This window comes from Genypterus blacodes, unplaced genomic scaffold (assembly GCF_046128005.1).
Source record: "Genypterus blacodes isolate CSIRO-AG114 ecotype Tasmania unplaced genomic scaffold, CSIRO-AGI_Gbla_v1 ptg000048l_1, whole genome shotgun sequence".
In the NCBI taxonomy this organism is placed as follows: Eukaryota; Metazoa; Chordata; class Actinopteri; order Ophidiiformes; family Ophidiidae; genus Genypterus; species Genypterus blacodes.
In genome coordinates, this window is record NW_027466861.1 from 1,219,821 (window position 1) to 1,238,048 (window position 18,228).

The window sequence follows — 18,228 nt, forward strand, 5'->3', positions numbered from 1 at the left end:
TCCTCTCTCTCTCCCCCTCCCCTCTCCCTCCCTCCCTCTTACCTCTCTCCCTGCCTCTCTCTCTCTCACACACACACACAAACACAGCACTCCTCTCCTGCAAAAGTGCCTTTTTTAGGGTCTTGTGCACACACACACCTCCCCCTCCCCCCGTCCTCTCTGACAGCTCGGCCCCACCAGCTCCCATAGCACGCCGGCCAGCGAGGAGTAAGCGAGGAGCGAGAAGACGAGGACAGGATTTTGGTGTAGCGAGGAGAGGGACCATGGCTGCTCTCTCTGCCCTGCTGAAGACCTGGGTGATCCTGCAGACCCTGAGTCTGGCCCTGGCCCAAGTGGTGAGTGCTCAGCTCGGACTTAGATCCTTTCATTTGGGGGTTCCGGTCGGGAAAGTGGCACCTAGAAACAGCCGACGGGCTCTGGATGTCTATAGGAGAGCAGAGTGATGTGATCAGAAATGTGGAGGGTGAAGAGCATGTGCATATCAAAGAAACTTAAGTGTGAAATCAGGTTTTCTGCATCGGATGCAAATCAAACTAGACTTTCTTCTTCTCTGGATTATCACCTGGACGACCTCTTCATGAAATGCTACCTGAGTTACATTTTTCCCTGGGAATATCAATTTTCGTGTAGAATGAATGTAATTTTTACTGTTTTGAGTGCAAACTTTTTCAGAGTGCAAACTCAAGACTGCAGCCACTGACAGCAAAGCGCACACACACACACACGCTCTTTGTTGATTGAGTGTGAACCCCCCCTCTTCAAACAGACACAACTATGTGTGATCCACTGGACTTCTACAACTTTTCACCATCATGGATTATCGTGATTTTTCTCATTTTGTTTTCGGATCGAGGCCTTTTATCACTCGATGGACTAATTGATCTGCTGAGATGAGCAGAGATCAGAGGGGGGCAGTGGGATGGAGAGGGGGGGGTAAACATTGCACATCATGAGACCCCTCCCCCCACATTCCTCCTAACTCCATCCATGTTACCTCTCCACTATCCCAGTTTTATTTACCGTACTTCCTGTAGTTTCTATGAATTTAATGTACATATATATACATACATATATATTCCAAATGCTATATTATTGCTCAATTTCAGTACATTCAGGCTATCCAATGCTATTTAAATGATATAAATGGACAATCATTAAAGAAAACAATAAATATACTTTAAATTTGCTATAAATTGACAGTATGTAGAAATGTCTGTGTGATAATACAGGTGACATGCAAATGGTAATGAACGGTATATTAAAAACTCTCTTTTTGTCTCTAAAATATTTCCTCCTCCTTCCTTTCTAGCGGGGCCCACCTGGACCTCAGGGCCAGCCCGGCCCGTCAGGCCCCTCTGGCATGCCTGGGTCAGATGGCATTGATGTGAGTATTCACACCGGTTCCTCCGGCAGGTTGGTCACAAAGAGCATCATTGTGCCAGACAGACATACCAAGCCAGCTCTGCCCTGTAGCACCGCAGTCTTACCAGTAGAGGGCAGCGCAAATGAAAACACGGTGGCACAAAAGAGCTCTGTTCCTGGCAGAGAGAGGGGTCTTTGACAAGAGACCCCAGCTCCGCCTGAGCAGAGGGTTCGGGTTTGTGACAGAAATGTGATACATCTGAGCTATTCCAGGGTTCAACTGCACACAGGTTGAGAAAATGGAGGAGAGAGAGAGACTACAAAGGGGGTTTAGATCCTTTTATCTAATGAAAAATCAGATTTAATACGGCTGTCAACTCATTATGCTGTCTGTGTACAATTCCCACATACGAGACTGTCCAGGCTTGGTGTAAATTGAAAAGGATAATTAGGCTTCCTGGCTTCTCCGAGCTGGATTCTGGCCAAATACAGGCTGAACTCAATGCTTTCACTAAACATGTATAAGAGTTGACCAGATTATTCTTGCGTTGTCTTAGCTGAGGCTTTGCTTTGTCCTGTGATGTAAATGTATTAAGTGATTGCTGTGATGAAATACGAATATAATCGCTCTGTCTATAAAACAAACCGTGTCAGTGATGGATGACAACACAAAGTGATGCACAGTATTTATATAAGCAATCACACCAGCAATCACAGCCGTAATGTCTAGAAATGGTTTATAACTTTTACCATTAAACAGCCAAAAATCAACCTCAATCCTCTGTGTGTCCTCAGGGAGATAAAGGACCCCCAGGCCTCCCTGGTGCAATGGTAAGTTCACACTGTCCTGTTTATCTGGCATAAATGAACATTATTTTATATACTCTGCCTTGATTTTGTTTGTTTTTTGAAGGTTTTTTTGTTTGTTTGTCTTAACTGTAGGGATTGAAGGGAGAGCCTGGTGAGCCGGGTCCTGATGGAGTGCCAGGAGAGAATGGCATTGATGTAAGTCTGGAGTTTGGTTTGTGTGTCAAATAGCTAAAACATGTCTTAATGTTTACTAACTGGCTTTTAAAAAAAATGGGTGATGACCTTTAACCTTTAACTACTGAATGATCAGCAAAATATCAGACACTGTTAAAATGAAGACAAGCAGGTGATGGAGCTTTGGGACGGCTGCTGCCAGTGAAATGTGCAGCGTTAGTTTGGATCACCTTCTGGTCACAGGCTAACACACACACACACACACACACACACACACACACACACACACACACACACACACACACACACACACAGACATTCCTCAGAGATTTAGCCAGTAATCCACTCTGGAATCTCAATTTCATGTTTGTTTCCTAATTAGCTACAAGAACAGTGTCACCTTCAATTAAATGTGTTATTGCGATGTGAGTGTGGGTCACGTGTGGCCGGTGTAAGGATGTAAACTGGTAACTTCCTCTTTGACCTCCATTTCTGTGTTCCTGCAGGGTTTAATCGGTGCAAAGGGTGACCGAGGTCCAATTGGGAGCCCTGGGCCCAAGGCAAGTAGCTGCTCATACATCTCTGTTCCCTGGATTCAAACCTTCCTATTCTGTCATAAAGCTAGAGATGGTCATTTTGTACAGCGGAAATGTTCTGTCAAAGTGTCCTTGATGTCACACTGAAACTCCTTTCTGCTGGTAATGGATCTCATTGGGGAGAAGTTGACATTTTGCCACAGAATCTCTGATAGTTTCTCCTGTTTGAGTTCTTTGATGCAGATGTTAAAAGAGATCAAAACTCTCTGACTCCAATCAAACCTTGAAATTGAGAGAAAGACGGCTTGGATAAAGAACTTTGTCACTTTGCAACATTGTTCCATCATTGACATTTTTCCCTATTTGATGAAAACTACGAAAAAAAAGAAATATAGAAACAATTTCTTGAAAAAAGTATTGTAATAAAAATGTTCTAACATATTGTTGTTTATGTTCAGGGTCTGTCTGGACCAACCGGTGAACCTGGTCCTCCTGTGAGTAAACCCATTTATCATGCCTGACCTCAGCTTTCTATTATATCCAGTGTATCTTTGTGTGTACAAACTATTACGACTGATCAGTGCACACATTAATGATGTCATAATACTTAAGAAATTAGCTATGATTGGCTGATTAGACATCGTGTTCAGCCTCGTCAGTTTACTAACAAACACAATGTAACCCAGCTGCTCTCTCAGGTCTCTTTATCTCCACGGCTGAACGCCTGAGCAGATGTGCTGTTTAACCCACACACACACACACACAGCTGTGCCTCACACCAGGACCACACAGAGGAAACGGCCTTTTACCAATGAGTTTATATCAAGATTATCCATTTAAATATCTCAAGACAAAATGGTTTCAATAACACTAGCAAATGGAAGGCCATGACAGGCTATGACCACTAGGAGGAGCTCAAGAACCATCATACACTGTTAACAGGCAGCAGAGAGGTTCACTCACATTATAGTCATTACATTATTTCGGATTAATGCGTGTTCTCTCTTTGTTCTTTGTGTACCCTGCAAACAAGTATAACTGAATTAGTCTTACTGTAATTAATTAATTCAGCAAATGTTAATTGGTACTTTTACTTTGATTTGGTTCCACTTCTTATGCAGTAGTTTAACCCCTCGTCCCTCTTGTCCTCACAGGGGGCAGGACTTCCTGGACTCGCTGTAAGTGATCTACATTTTTATGCCTTTAATGGCTTTGATTTGAAGCTTGGGGAACCAGTGTAGATGATTTGTTTCTCCTTCCAGGGGGCTCCAGGACCAATTGGTCTTCCAGGTGAAATTGGAGCACTGGGACAAAAGGTAGGCCTCAAAATCTAATTTATTTATTACATAATCTGCCACCAGATGTCTCTCTGTTCTTATTCACTACTTCTATGTCTCTTTTGATTGTCTCAGGGCTTCATGGGACCTCCAGGACCTCCAGGACTTCCTGGGCCTCCCGGCAAGCCAGTAAGTGTCCACACAGGTTTTGATGTCCTGGAAAAATTTTAGCATCAAGTGAATTTGTCACTTTTCCATCGGAACATTATGTAATTGATCTTTCTAGATTTCTAGATTCAAGTTAGAAAAGATGTGGAGAAATGTTTATTGAATATTTTAAAATGTCTACAAAGTGATGAAAATGTTCAGATGTTCTAACTCCTTCTACAAAGTCGCAAATAATAATCATAAATAATAACAATAGAAAATAGAATGCATTTCCAGAAAAAACGTAACGTAAAATGTATAATACAAAATATTTTGTAAAATATTGTTTTTTAATTGGATCCATTTTTGAGTCTGTCACACTCACTCTGTATCCAAAACAATGCCTCCAAAATGACAAAACACCATTTTGAGGCCTTTGGGGTTTGTTGTTTGCCGGCTTGAATGTAATGAAGTCTGAACTTACTTAGTTTAGCAAAGCTTTTTTGCTGTACAACAACTTGGACTGCAAATGAGACAGATACAATTTAGCAAACAAATAAAAAAATCATTCATCTAATTGTAATTGACCCATATTGGTTTGTGCAGCCGCTCGTATCCGTTCAATGCACAGCAACTTGTTCAAGTGATGATATACTGCCAACTCACCAATGTACTTCGAAGTACATTGGTGTGAGGGGTTCCGGAGGGGGAGGGGCAGGAAAGAAGGGGGATGTGCGGCGCCCGGGGGGGGGGAGGAATGTGTCTGTTGGTTTGGCTTCAGCGCCGTCTGAGGGTAAATAAAGGCGCATTAGATCAGCGTGCTGTCCGATGTGACTGTAGCTGGAATACATCAGGCCTGCACACACACTTTAGCTCCTAACTCGATCTATAAACAGAGAGATGGACCGAGACATGAACCACAGAGCGAGAGAGCGAGAGAGTGATGGCCCAGCTCAGGGGAGGAACTGTGACCATCTGAGATTCTTCATCTATCCGCCTCACCATCCATTTATCTGTCTATCCATCACTCCATTATCTATCAATATCTACATCTGTCTCTCTCATCATTCTCTGTTCATCCATCAATCAATCTGTCTTTCTTTCTGCCCATCAATTCATCTCTCCCTCTCCTCCTCATCTTTCCAGGGTCCTCCTGGGAAGTTCCTTGGTGGAGAGGAGGGCAGTGCAGACCTCCAGGTGAGATCTGTTTCCGTACACACCGACACTGTTGAATGATACACACGCAACAACATGTCTTTTCTCTTGACAACAGTGTCCTACTAACTGTCCAGCAGGACCTAAGGGTCCCTCGGGTCTACAGGGAGTCAAGGTGAGTGTCTGTAAGATGTCACCTATCATGAATAATACATAGAAAATGTACAGTAACTGCACATTTTGATCGATCGTGTCACACTCTGAAATTGTCCACCAGGGACATAAAGGACGTGCTGGTGTCCTCGGAGAACCTGGCAGCATCGGAAAACTGGTGAGCTGCACTCTCTTACTTTTCTGTCTGTCTATATGTGCTAGACGGACACAAACACCCAATACGTGCACACTCACCCACCATTGAGGAAGAGCAGTGGCAAGGATTACCTCTAATGAAGCCCCCCGGGGCACCATGACTGGCACTAATCTGCCTGAGATTAGTCAGGTCTAGGCCACAGCCCTGCAGTCAGCGAGCACAGAGTCAGATGAAAGCGGCGGTTGATGAGGCGGGCGCACAGAGGGGAGGACGAGAGCGTCGGGGGTCCTCGCCTCGCTCTCTCACCTCGCTGTGCGACGCAGAACTAATGAGCGCTCGGTGGCCTCCGATAGAGCGGTGAGCTCAGCGCCACCAGTTAGCCTCTGATCTCCCCACACCAGGAACGCTTAGACTCTCAAAACAGCCAAGCGCACCTCTGCTCCTGCACAGACAAGACATTTAGAGAGACCTGTCTACTGTCAAGGTCTCACTGAGGAGTTTCTACTCACAGACAGGAAGCACTAACAGAGTGCAAACCTCCGTCTACAGGCCAAAGCTCTCTCTCTAGGTCGCCATAACAACCTAGACATGCATTTCTGGGGGCGTTCGCCTTATATAATCTGACTCCTTCACCTTGAAATCCTCAACATAGTGAGTTCAATGATCTCTCCATTATTATTAGTTAGGAGATATTAATGAAACTTATTATAAATGACTTTCTGACCACCTGATAGCAGTCTGAATGGTTGTCTATGGCTTTGACAATAATGTAGATGGTAGTTCTACCTCCCTGCAAAAAAATGTCAATTACCTTTTGAGTTATCTTGCACACACACACACACACACACACTGATCAAGGTGAACACATCGTTGGTGGTTGGTCTGAATATGGAAGATCAGAGCAGATCATCAAACACAAGTTTAAGATGGATTATTTGAAACTTTCTCTGACATTCATAACTTCCTGCACTGTGTGTAACTGTACTTAATGTTCTACAAGGTGTGTAAATGATTGATCAAGCTGCTTCAAACTTCTTCTTCTTCTTCTCCCACCAGGGTACCAAAGGAGAAGTAGGCATCTCCGGGGAACAGGGCATCCCGGGACCTTCGGTACGCTGAGTGTTCTACTCTCTTGTCTCCGGGCAGATTTAGAAACGCGGCGACGGAACGTTTTGGGTTTAACTTGTTGTTCTTCTGCTCCTACTTCTTCAGGGTCCCATGGGTCTGAGGGGTTATCCAGGGATGATGGGCCCCAAAGCAGAGGCGGTGAGCTTCTTCACTCTTCTTTTCTTTCTTCTTACCTTTTTGTCTTCTGCCTTGGTTGTTTTTTAGATGAACCCGACATAAGCAGGCACCCCACCCCCCCATCCCCCAGGCTACACAAACACCATCCATTATCAGCAATGGGGACATATGGAAATGATGCTAACACAAATCTCCCCCTTCCTCTAATGAGTTGGGGTTGTCTGGGTCCACGGTGCCTCCATCTGTAGTTAATGATCCGCTGTAGCCATCCGTCTTACTGTTAACATTAGCTGCGTTAGCCAAGTTAGCGCCCCGGCTTAGTGCCAAAGCGACACTGGCTAGATTTCTGTGTAGCGGCCATTAGCGAAGTGAGTTAAGCGCTAATTACCCCTTTATCACAATGAAGAGCGGGACTACCCTGACTTAGCCTGATCCCAAGTGACTGATTACACTCTTATGCCTCTTTTCTTTTCCTCAAGGGGCCTCGCGGCTATAAGGGCATCAACGGACCCGGGGGACTTCCTGGACCCCCAGTAAGAACTCACACACACACAAGCACGCGGACACGAGTTCCCGGCTTACAAAAACTAGCACGCACACCTTAATCTGAGTCTCTCTCTTCTCTCTCTGTTGTTTGCAGGGCGAGGAGGGACCTCAGGGACCACCTGGAGAAGCAGGTGATAAGGGAGACAAAGTGAGTGACACTTTTGTGGCAATTTACCTTGAAGTGTGATTTTACAAAAATGCATTGGTTTCAGTGATTTCAAACCACTGACATTTCCCTCTTCTGTTTTGTCAGCCAAAACGTACGTTTAGCTTTTATTTTGGCGTCCATAACTTCTTTAAATCACAGGGTTCCCTAAGAGTCCACTCGAAGGCATACAGACCAGGAATGTGAGGCAAAATAACTGCAATAATTCTCCAAAAAACACTGTCAGGGGCTCAGTTCGGACACATTTCCCCATAAATCGTTAAATTATGTAAACGGTACAATCCTGAGTATTAGTTGGATGCCAGAGCAGCAGCACAAAAAACAGATGAAAGCCACTTCCCAGCACTTCAGCATGACAGCGATCCTCACATTGTGAACACTGACTGATGTGCTTATCTTCTGCAGGGCAGCAGAGGCATCCAGGGCGCACAGGGGGCGGTTGGCAAAAAAGGAGAAAATGTGAGTGAACAGACTTTGGTTGGGCGATGTTCGATACGACGAGAACAAAATTAACTCCGACTGACTCATCTGACTGTATTTTCCAGGGCCTGCCAGGTATCGATGGGAAAGATGGCACACCTGGCATTCCTGGCATCAAGGTAAGAGCCGCCGGCCGTGATGATGATGATGATTACACCGACCAGCCACTTCAGTCCCAGTAAACGATGGCAACTCTCTCACCTTCTGTCTTCTCTGTCTGCAGGGCGGCCCTGGGCAAGCTGGGATGCATGGTTCTCCTGGTCCTCAGGGAGCAGCGGTGAGTCAGGGGCGGAGGAGGAATAGGAGGAGTGGGGCTTGGGGGGTTGTTTAGCAATGCCACATTGCAAATCAGTCTGGCCTATCCAACTGCTTGGTCTATGCGGCAGCAGGAGAAGCGGCGTGCGTCCAGCAGCCTGTAAACTTGGGCGTGTTTGTTCTTGGGCGGGCGTCCCAGGTTGGCGGTGACCCCCCATGACCCTGTTTTTAGGGCTGCTTAAAGAATTTCAACCACCTTGAAATAGCTCTCTGCCTCCTGCTGCAGGTGATTTATCACAATCAAACCAGCTTGTGTGTGTGTGTGTGTGTGTGTGCATCATACTGACTAAAGGGTAATGGAGCATGAGATGCACACTTTACTGTGTGGTCACTGCGGTGACACAAACACCGCTGCAAACTCAAACACCATAACTTCTAGTCTGCTTTATGTCCGGCTGTGATATACCACCTCTCACACACATACACACACGCACACACACACACTGCGAGGTATTTGGCAATGGCTCACACTGTGACTCGGCCTATTTTCATCAGTAGTCCTGCCGCCCACCACCAGCGCCCACATGCTAATGCCCACATTCATTACGGCTAATACTCTCACAGTCAGTCCCTCTATTTCAGCTGCATTAAATAAGCTGCCGGCTTCACTGAGAGAATACAACACTGCTTTAATCAAGAGCATTTCTTTCCTTCTTTCCTCTGTAGGGTTTACCTGGCAGTCCAGGATCAAAGGGCGGCCCTGGAGATAGGGTAACGTGATTTCATGCTACAGCTGCCATTTATCTTTACTGTTTGTGTGATGTTTAGTGTTTTGACACATTTATGTTTTTATCCAAAGGGAGAAGCTGGACCAAGGGGACATGTTGGCCAATATGGTGCCTCTGGACCTCTGGTAAGACACACAAACAAACACACACACACGGTAGACTAATTCCTCTAAGTGCTGCCAATTGTAGCAAAACAGTGCAAAATATCAAAAAACATAGACAGTCCAGACATGCTATTACAGCATTGATTTGGTCAGATGATTGTCTACGTCACTCTGGATGTAACTTTTCCTTCCCTCTGTCTCCTTAGGGTGAGCCTGGCCTTCCAGGTGAGGCTGGGATGGAAGGAGTTCCTGGGCTAAAGGTAACAAACCACAATAATTCAGTGGTGTGACGTAATAAAGTTGAAAATACTCATTGGGAGTAGTTGTACTTGTACTGGTGGAGTAGTTTGATGCCCTTTTTGAATGAGATGCCTGTACTTGTCCACTGCTGTAAATACTTCATCTGTGACGTGTGCAGGGCGACAGAGGCCAGAGGGGAGCGGTCGGGCCACTAGGAGCCGTCGGCAAGCCTGTAAGTTCACCATCTACGTTCCCTTACCAATGCAGAAACTGATGTGTGAAATCTGTAAAACTGTCTCTTAATGTCAACAGGGGGGCAAAGGAGAGCGAGGACCCATCGGTGTTCCAGGTGCTCAGGGGCTCAGTGGAACCAAGGCAGATAAGGTGTGTGTGTGCATGTTTGACTCAAACTTCATAATAATGCAGTTGCACAGTTTGGTCCATTGGGGGCACTGTTTACCCACGAATACGACTCAGATAAACCAGAGTGCGGCGAAGCAATATAAATGATAATCTCAGCCTCCTCTTCCTCCTTCTATTAGAGAAGAAACAACATCTTTCTTACTTTGTTATCTCTTGTCGCAGACTTGAATCAATATTTAGATCTCATTTTCTACATGTTTTACAATCCGCAATTTGATTAACACATCCTCCCAATCGTCTTCCTTTCCAGGGATTCCAAGGTAAAGCCGGGTCAAAGGGCGACATTGTGAGTAACAGATCTACTCTTCTTACCTGGATTGGTAGTTAATTGCTTGCAGCGTTGCACCTTGGTTAACCCCTCGACGTCCTTCCCCGTCTACTTTCAGGGCGACCCCGGCGTGGAGGGATTGGCTGGTGAGAAAGGTGAAAAGGTAAAGAATTCAATACTGGATCACACACACATACAGGCTTTAGATAAGAAGAGTTAGAGTTATTTCTAAAACCATAAAAGCAGTGATGTATAACAGAAAAATCCATAACCACAGGAAGTCTGTTTTTGAATCTGCATTCATACGGCTGCAATCATCCAGATGGCAAATGAGCTGTTAACGTGACAGCGGAGCGACGATGCAAGTTGGCTCCTCAGACCTTCATTTACAATATTCACTCTTGAATTATTGCTCGATGATTCTCTGAGGCAGAAATGATACGCGGATGTGATGAATGTGCAAATGACGATGCCTCTCTCTGTGCCGTGACAGGGTTTGTCTGGTGAGCCGGGGCCCAAAGGACAGGTGAGTGAATAGACAAGTGCACACACACACACACACTCCTGCCTCCTTCTGTCCCTTCTTTAAAGCCATTCACCGGCGTTATGACTCAATTGACGATGATTACAACACAAACAAGGTCACCGACATTTTGGAGGTAATGTTTGAGGGAAGAAGCTTTGGTATTGAATCCAGCTCAAGCGCACATTTCTCAACTCTGAATCTGCCCGTTAAGATGAAAACCTATAATCACTGTCAGGTCACATTACTGACTATACAGTAGTTGTGAGTCCGTTTAAAATTTGTGCAAAATAACAGTGAATTATTATGACAAAGACCAAATGCAAATAATGCTCGCTTTACTAATTCTGAGCTGTAACATGGCTCTGTAAGCTCCACAACGGCCTGAAATGTGACAGCCACATATCTCCAAAATTGCCCCAAACTCCCAAAAACAACTTCAGAGACCAACTTCGGATGTAAAATCTGCCAAAATAAAGGAATTATGTCTAATCGCTGACATATCACTTTAATGCTTTTATTATTTTGGTCTCTCCAAAGATCCAAACACTCACTCTACCATCTGTGCGTCCTCTTTACAGCAAGGAGTGAGGGGAGACGCAGGCCACAACGGCCCCACTGGAGATTCTGGTAAACCCGGCGACGTGGGACCAGCCGGACTACCCGGTCCCAGGGGACTCTACGGAGAGCGAGGTGTGCCGGGTATGCCGGGCATCCAAGGAACATCGGTGAGTCCGGCACATATAGAATAGAGACATATGTATATGTCTGTTGATCACTTGGGAGGTTTGTTTGGGACAGCGACGGCTCAGCCTCCTCTTCCTCTCTGCAGGGACGTGATGCCTCTGACCAACACATTGTCGAGGTGGTGTTGAAGATGTTGCAGGGTGAGCGACAAAGACCTGAATATTCTCATTCGATGTCCCAGATTAGATGAACTCGTCTGCTGAAACTGCTTTAATCTCTGGTGCAATCAGCCTCAGAGGTAATTTAATCTTCCTCCATGGTCACGTGACGTCTCTGCTGTCTCACCTTGTCACAGAGAGGCTAGCGGCAGTAGCGGTGAGCGCCAAGAGAGCCGTGCTCGGTGGAGCCGGCGTGATGGGACCACCTGGGCCCCCTGGACCTCCGGGATCGCCTGGCCCCCAGGGATCTCACGGCCTGCCCGGTGCCCGTGGCATCCCCGGCATATTTGGAGCCTCAGGACAGATTGGAAACACAGGACTCAAAGGTACAGACAGGAGACATACATTCTATTCTTACTCCTTAGAGGGGTAGACCTAAACCTCCATCCTCTACCTTCTACAGGAAAGAGGGGGGCGAAGGGAAACAGAGGAGATCTTGGCAAACCCCATCCAGGACCGCCCGGGCCACCAGGAATACAAGGTACAGTGACAGCACACACAAGTTGAGATGGTGGCAAATACACTCAAACCCCTACAGGACCAAGAGGTCTCAAATTCCTAATCTGGAAATTCTGGAAGTTTTTCCCATTTTACAAAACTTTAAAGGAAAGTTCTTCCAGGTGTTTTTAACTCGTCTCCATATTGAACTGTGTTGTGTGTTGGTGTACCTGATCTGGATCTCTTTCCCTCCACAGGGCCTGCCGGTGTTGATGGTGTGGCTCAGGATGGTCGGCCCGGTGAGGCAGGCCCCCAGGGCTCCGCTGGAGAGGCCGGTCGCCCCGGCATGGCGGGGCACACGGGCCTGCCAGGGCTCTGCGAGACGGCGATGTGTCTGGCCGCGTCGGCGTACACCTCGCCGAGACTACAGGAGGCTGGAACGATTAAAGGACCCAATGTCTAGGGAACTTTCTCTCCATCAGCAGCTCATTACACCTGGGAGAGAGGGGGAGAGAGAAAGAGACGCCACTCTGCTCAGTTGGACAACATCAAGAACAGGAAGTGGGGGACAATCGCGCAGTGACAGGATGTAGCCCCCTCCAGAAACTGACAACCTGAAGTTTTGACTGGTGGGACGCTGTCTGATCTCCAACCCCCACATCAGCATGACAACAGCAGCTCACGCCATCCACCCACATCCTCCTGATTCCTCCTCCTGGTTTGGATGATGTTGGTGTGGGTCCTGTCCACGCGTCCTCCAGTAAACCACCGACCATGGTCACTTTAAATGGGATGGTTTAACGTTATGCAATATTGTAATTTGAACACCTGATGCCTAAGAAAAGTGTACAAAAAGGACCAATAAATCATTGCAACTTACATTTACACTCAGTACTGTACTGTACCTTTTTAACGTGAAGTATTCAACCCTGTTTTTACCTCGTGTACATGCCCTCCCCGCCCTGAACCCCCCTCGCTTCCTACCCTCTCATTTTAGAAACTAACGACTAGCTTTATCTTTTCCTCTTGTTGCCTGGCAACAGTATATCCTGACGGGCACTCCCCATCTCCCACAATGCAGTGCTGTAAATCTTTGTAAATGTGTGTTGATTATTATGTAGAGGGAAAAAAAAAGGAATGGGTTACGATATGCACCAAGGAAGATCCTGTGCTAATGAATTCAGTGCCTGGTAAAAAAAAAAGTTTTTTTTCTCCTGCGGTAAGTAATGGGTTCCAGTCAGAATGTGCTTCCTATGCCACTGTCAAGTTTCCACAGGGTGCCAGCGATTTAATGACTATTTATTGTTCTTTCTATTAATCATCTGTAAAGACGATTTTTACTTTCTCCTTTATTTCCAAATAAACCCAATAAAATAAACCTTTTGTAAAGCCAATGTTCTTCTGTATCATGTGGGGGAATGGAACCTCTCAAGGTGCCATGGCCTCCCTGTGGCTTCCCGCATCCTGTCACGCCATCGTAAATAAACTCTCCTGCTCCCAAAGCTGCACATTTCAGCTTTTTCCTTCTACCTTAACACACACACACACATCAGAAAGAAACACAACCAGCCTGCTTTTTCAAAATGAATATTCTTTTGTATTGTATTTGGATTTTTTTTCCCTTCTCAAATATTCTATAAAACATGTTGGGTTGGACAACAATGGCAGTCAGACACAGCAACATATACACAGTAAACAGGCTGGAGAGCTGATGGACGACCACACTGACACGGCTCATCAGGTCCAAACCTGCAGCCACGCTAAGTCTCCTTATACAAAGATAAAAAAAAAGATAACCCAAAAATACTTTAAACATAGAACAAAGTCAGTTCTGCATAGATTCTTTTATGTTTTGCGTTACAGAACATGTGTTAAACGGGCTGGATTATGGTTTAGAATTGAATAAACAGGTGTCTTCTGAGGCAGACAGATGCTTTGAGTCACGTCAAAACATAAAAATGTTTTTGAAATTTGAATAGAGGACCCAAGATGAAACGGCGCCCCGTGTTAAAATTTAGCAACATAATTACAAACACCAATGTGCTTTTATAAATAATTTGTCTCGTATTGGAACAGATTGTTCCACTTTACAAGCTTGTAACCTTTCAAAAAAACATTGGAAGTTGAGTTGCTGTTGACACAAAGTCAGTGGCCATGCTTATTCCTTTTAGTAAATCCTTTGAAAAAAAACATAGAAAGCCACTATATATAAATATAAATATGTACAAAACAGGAGATTGTCAAAGGGTACGATGCAAGTTTTTGATGTTTTTGGCAGAACTAAAATACAGTTCGAGTTCGAGGGATTCTTTCACAAATCAAAGTTGAACATATGTAGGACGCTGCGAGCACCGAGAAAGGATATTAGAAATGCATAAGATGCACTCGTATTATGTTTTTTTTTATGGGGGAAAAGAACAAAGATGCGAGAGTCGGAAAGAAAAGCGCCACAATAAAGGTGTTTTTGCTCTTCCTACAGGTTTGGAGAGAAAATGGAAAAATGTAGAGGAGGACAGAATTAATCAAGGTGATGAAAATACATATTTGGGATTCTTGTCACTTCCCCCGACTTGTCTAGAAACGTACAAGCAGTGAAACAAAGTGAACATTGAAAGGTGACAAAAACAAAATAATAATAGTTGTCGAGGAAATGAAAAGGTGTTTGTAAAAAAGGTGGTGAAGGTCTCAGTACCAGCAGAGCCCTCAGTGAAGAACTGAGGGTGTGCTCACGAGAAACCTGTGTGTGTGTGTGTGTGTGTGTGTGTATATATGAGAAACAGAATCTATTCAATTGAGTTCTCCTGTATTTCATCTTGTGTTTTCAGACTTAATTATTTTGGGTCCCGGTCTTTGGTGTCAGTCTCTCTTTGCTCAAGTCCCCTCTACCCTCTTCTTCAGCCCCTCTGGGCCTCTACCAGGGGCCCTTGACGGGGCCTTTGGAGTTGTACTCTACTTGGTGGCTCATACAGTCTCCAGGATTACACCGGCCGTCCTTCCCCTTTGAACCAGGTGGTCCAGGGGGGCCCGAGATGCCGGGAACACCCTGCTGGCCTACGGGGCCTGTGGGTCCCATCTTGCCGTAGCCCGGGGCACCTGGGATACCTGGTGGGGGAAAGAAAATAAGTGGAAATTAAGGACATGCAGGTTTAGACATTACAGTGACAATAATTGTTCATCTTCTTTGCTTTGAGCACTGTAGATTAGTTTACCTGGTGCTCCAGGAGGTCCCGCATCTCCCATCTCTCCCACACCCTTGTCTCCTTTCTCTCCCCTGGGTCCATGTGCTCCTACAAACAGGAACAACGCACATGACAGCTCAACACTAATCAGTCATCTAATTGTGAAGAATTATTGGCATCACTATGACGCAAATATCTGGCTCACCAGGAGGTCCTTGAGGTCCTGAACGACCTTGCCGGCCGATGTGTCCCGGGATGCCAGGTGCACCTGGGTTCCCTGGGATACCTGAAGTTCCGTCCTTCCCTGGGGGCCCAGGCCGCCCTGGGGACGACACCGTCTCTGGCATCTGCATGCGGGACATGTAGTAGGTCATCCTCTCTGGGGACGGAAGACATGGAGTCACTGACAGCCATTCCACAGTATGACAACACAGGGGAACAAGGAACAATGTTTTGATAAGGAGATCCAAAGAACTCTCACACACACACACTCACCATCAAAGATCTTGATGACCTGCTGGCGGATGTAGCTCCTGATGTCATCATAATTGACTGTAGCCTATGGAGGGAAAGAAGAAGAAGGTAAATTCATTCACTGACTGCCTTTTTGTCACCAAAGGCAGTCTGATCATTCAGACCTTAGAATCTCGCTTAAACTGTTTCTCACATCCTGTCCTGCGGATCCTGAGGGTCCAGACACCCCAGGGGGCCCCGCTGAGCCTGGGCTTCCTCTCTCCCCTCTGGGTCCGACCGGGCCGGTCATGGGCTGTGCGTCTTTGGAGTGATAGCCTCCACCCCCACCAGGGGGTCCTGGCCTGCCTCTCTCGCCTGGAGTGCCCCTCTGGCCAGTGGCTCCCGCCTCTCCCTGAGGGACACAGACACTGTGTTACTTTCCACAAACACCGGTGGCATTGCTTTTTAGAACTCATTTCTATAAACCTTCATGAAATTGAAAGTATAAAGGGCCTATGAATTCAAACATTTTCCAGGCTTTCACACTTCAATCTTTCAGACACTAGTTCAGCATTCTGCAAAACCACTAGATGGACACTTCCATGATTTAATTGTCAATTTTGTATTAATCTCTCCGAAACTAATACACTTAGAGGTATCACTGAGTTACTCTGGGGGGTTTTCAAGGTGTAGGAGTTAGATTATAACACAGGTTATAGCTGCTAAGGCAATTTAGAGAGAAATGTTTGTCCTTGTTAACTCTGTTAGAAGAGAGAAGACCTTGGCTACATCTTTATCACTTTCCACTCGGCAGCCCCTTCAGTTGTGCACATACACTCAAAAGCAGCTCCGCCACATAAGCGACAATGATGCATTGTGGACAAAGCAGCCCATAATGGACGTGTAGTGTTTACGCGTCACCGGCAGACGCCCGGCTCTTGAAGCGGAGAGGCGTGAGAAGAATAGAGGAGTCAGTGTCTCGTCGTTTCCCCTCTGTTCTCCTCCTGTGCGGCGCTAAAGCCCTGACAATGCCGTCCTGTCAGTGTGACAAATGGCCTCATCTAGCATCTCCCCCTCGTGCTTAATAGCATTATCCCAGAGGTGGAGAATAACTTCATCGCCGCTTCCTCCCACTGGAATCTTGTGTCTTAGGAGAAAGTGCTACAAGATGGAGCTACAGGAGGCCGGAGCTGCAGCTTTCAGAGGGGTGACGTGAGGTGAAGAGGAAGGGAAGGAGGGAGCCTGTGGGAGGGATGAGGGGTTGGGGAACTGATGACTTTGTTAAGTGAGCGTGCGTGGTGGGCAGAGACGGAGAGGGCGAGCGTGTTCGGCGGCACAGCACGTCGTCGTAGACGTTTCACAAGCCAAAAAACACTGATAAGAAGGTTCATGATGCTGCGTTCATTCTGCGCATACACACACACTGCGCTGTAGCAGCTCTTACCTTTTGACCCGCCTGTCCGTTCTCTCCTGGTAAACCTGCGACTCCCTGTCAAACACAAGAACAATTCATCACAGCACTGAATTATGTAAGAGATGACACGCTGCCAGCGGGTTATTACCGTGACATAAACCTCAACACGGCGAGCAGGACACCCACTGACTGTACTTACAGCTGCTTTCCCCCAAAAGACACAAAGTCACATAGTTATGTAAATTTTTAATGACATTATGACTACTTACAAGCTTCCTCTGAGGAAAAAAAGGCCCACTGCCGTGACTGTGTTGCAACGTAAACTAAAGCAGCAGAGTCGAAAGTCTTTGGGATGTTGAAGTTGCCTACTCTTGGCGTAGTGATAAAAAAGTAGCTTGGCTATATAAAGAAACTAATTGACCCTAGCATGTTGCAATTGACCAATCAGAACTGAAGACATAACCAGGCGTTACTCACGTCTTTGCCAGGCGCACCGTCGCTGCCTTGTTCCCCCTGAAACACACAAGCAGACGTTTGTGGATGTAGGTTGAGATTAAATTGACTTCTGATGGGGTTTAATCTGGTTAGATTTGAATAAGAGTTAAGGGATACTGACCAAGGACCCTGGATGCCCGGGCTGTCCAGGGGGGCCACCCATGCCGGGGGTGCCCCTCTCTCCACCCTCACCCTTATCACCCTTTATACCCTGGAGAGAGAGAAGATTCAGAATCAGGATTTTTGTCAAATTTTGACAGCCTCTCCATTTTTTCTTATTCCTTTTCACGCCTTAAGATCCACAAACCCATACACACACACACAGGTGGTTTAAAGGCATATTGATGCATCTCTGCATTATTTACTGTAGCATCCTGTTTAATATATGCAGTGAAATGTGATGACAATGACATATTTCTGCTGCTGAAAGTTGCTGATTAACAGTGTGACCGTCAAACAGGAAACTGCTCATACCACTCCTGATGCACCAGAAGGTCCTGGAGGTCCAGCTGGTCCAGTAGGTCCCTGTTGGTAA

At 46.1% G+C, this 18,228-nt stretch overlaps 2 protein-coding genes across 3 annotated transcripts in view; one reads left to right on the forward strand and one right to left on the reverse strand.

Moving 5' to 3' along the window:
* The first annotated feature begins 162 nt into the window (after positions 1-162).
* Positions 163-13,644, forward strand: col9a2 (procollagen, type IX, alpha 2). Its single transcript, XM_076149782.1, has 32 exons — positions 163-335; positions 1,310-1,384; positions 2,158-2,193; positions 2,305-2,367; positions 2,853-2,906; positions 3,341-3,376; positions 4,037-4,060; positions 4,145-4,198; positions 4,295-4,348; positions 5,453-5,503; positions 5,580-5,636; positions 5,739-5,792; positions 6,828-6,881; positions 6,984-7,037; positions 7,496-7,549; positions 7,657-7,710; positions 8,134-8,187; positions 8,274-8,327; positions 8,432-8,485; positions 9,190-9,234; positions 9,323-9,376; positions 9,562-9,615; positions 9,774-9,827; positions 9,908-9,979; positions 10,269-10,304; positions 10,405-10,449; positions 10,780-10,812; positions 11,391-11,537; positions 11,642-11,696; positions 11,852-12,040; positions 12,118-12,195; positions 12,410-13,644. The coding sequence occupies exons 1-32, from the start codon at positions 264-266 to the stop codon at positions 12,613-12,615; spliced, it is 2,076 nt and encodes a 691-aa protein (XP_076005897.1). The 5' UTR covers positions 163-263; the 3' UTR covers positions 12,616-13,644.
* Positions 13,645-13,726: 82 nt separating this feature from the next.
* The window catches only part of col16a1 (collagen, type XVI, alpha 1), a 53,114-nt gene continuing 48,612 nt past the window's right edge, over positions 13,727-18,228 (reverse strand). For both annotated transcript variants that reach the window (XM_076149781.1, XM_076149780.1), the window contains 9 exons: positions 18,168-18,218; positions 17,815-17,904; positions 17,676-17,711; positions 17,229-17,273; positions 15,999-16,196; positions 15,827-15,890; positions 15,537-15,710; positions 15,362-15,439; positions 13,727-15,254 (listed from right to left, as the gene is read on the reverse strand). In XM_076149781.1, coding sequence (XP_076005896.1) covers positions 15,064-15,254; positions 15,362-15,439; positions 15,537-15,710; positions 15,827-15,890; positions 15,999-16,196; positions 17,229-17,273; positions 17,676-17,711; positions 17,815-17,904; positions 18,168-18,218 — 927 coding nt within the window. In that variant the 3' untranslated portion in view covers positions 13,727-15,063. The remainder of the gene's footprint in view (positions 15,255-15,361; positions 15,440-15,536; positions 15,711-15,826; positions 15,891-15,998; positions 16,197-17,228; positions 17,274-17,675; positions 17,712-17,814; positions 17,905-18,167; positions 18,219-18,228) is intronic.

Coding starts and splice junctions, on each gene's coding strand:
- col9a2 (XM_076149782.1), top strand. CDS start 264: ATGGCTGCTCTCTCTGCCCTGCTGAAGACCTGGGTGATCCTGCAGACC. Junction 8,328..8,431: donor CTGGCATTCCTGGCATCAAG/GTAAGAGCCGCC, acceptor CTCTGTCTGCAG/GGCGGCCCTGGGCAAGCTGG. Junction 9,828..9,907: donor TAGGAGCCGTCGGCAAGCCT/GTAAGTTCACCA, acceptor TAATGTCAACAG/GGGGGCAAAGGAGAGCGAGG.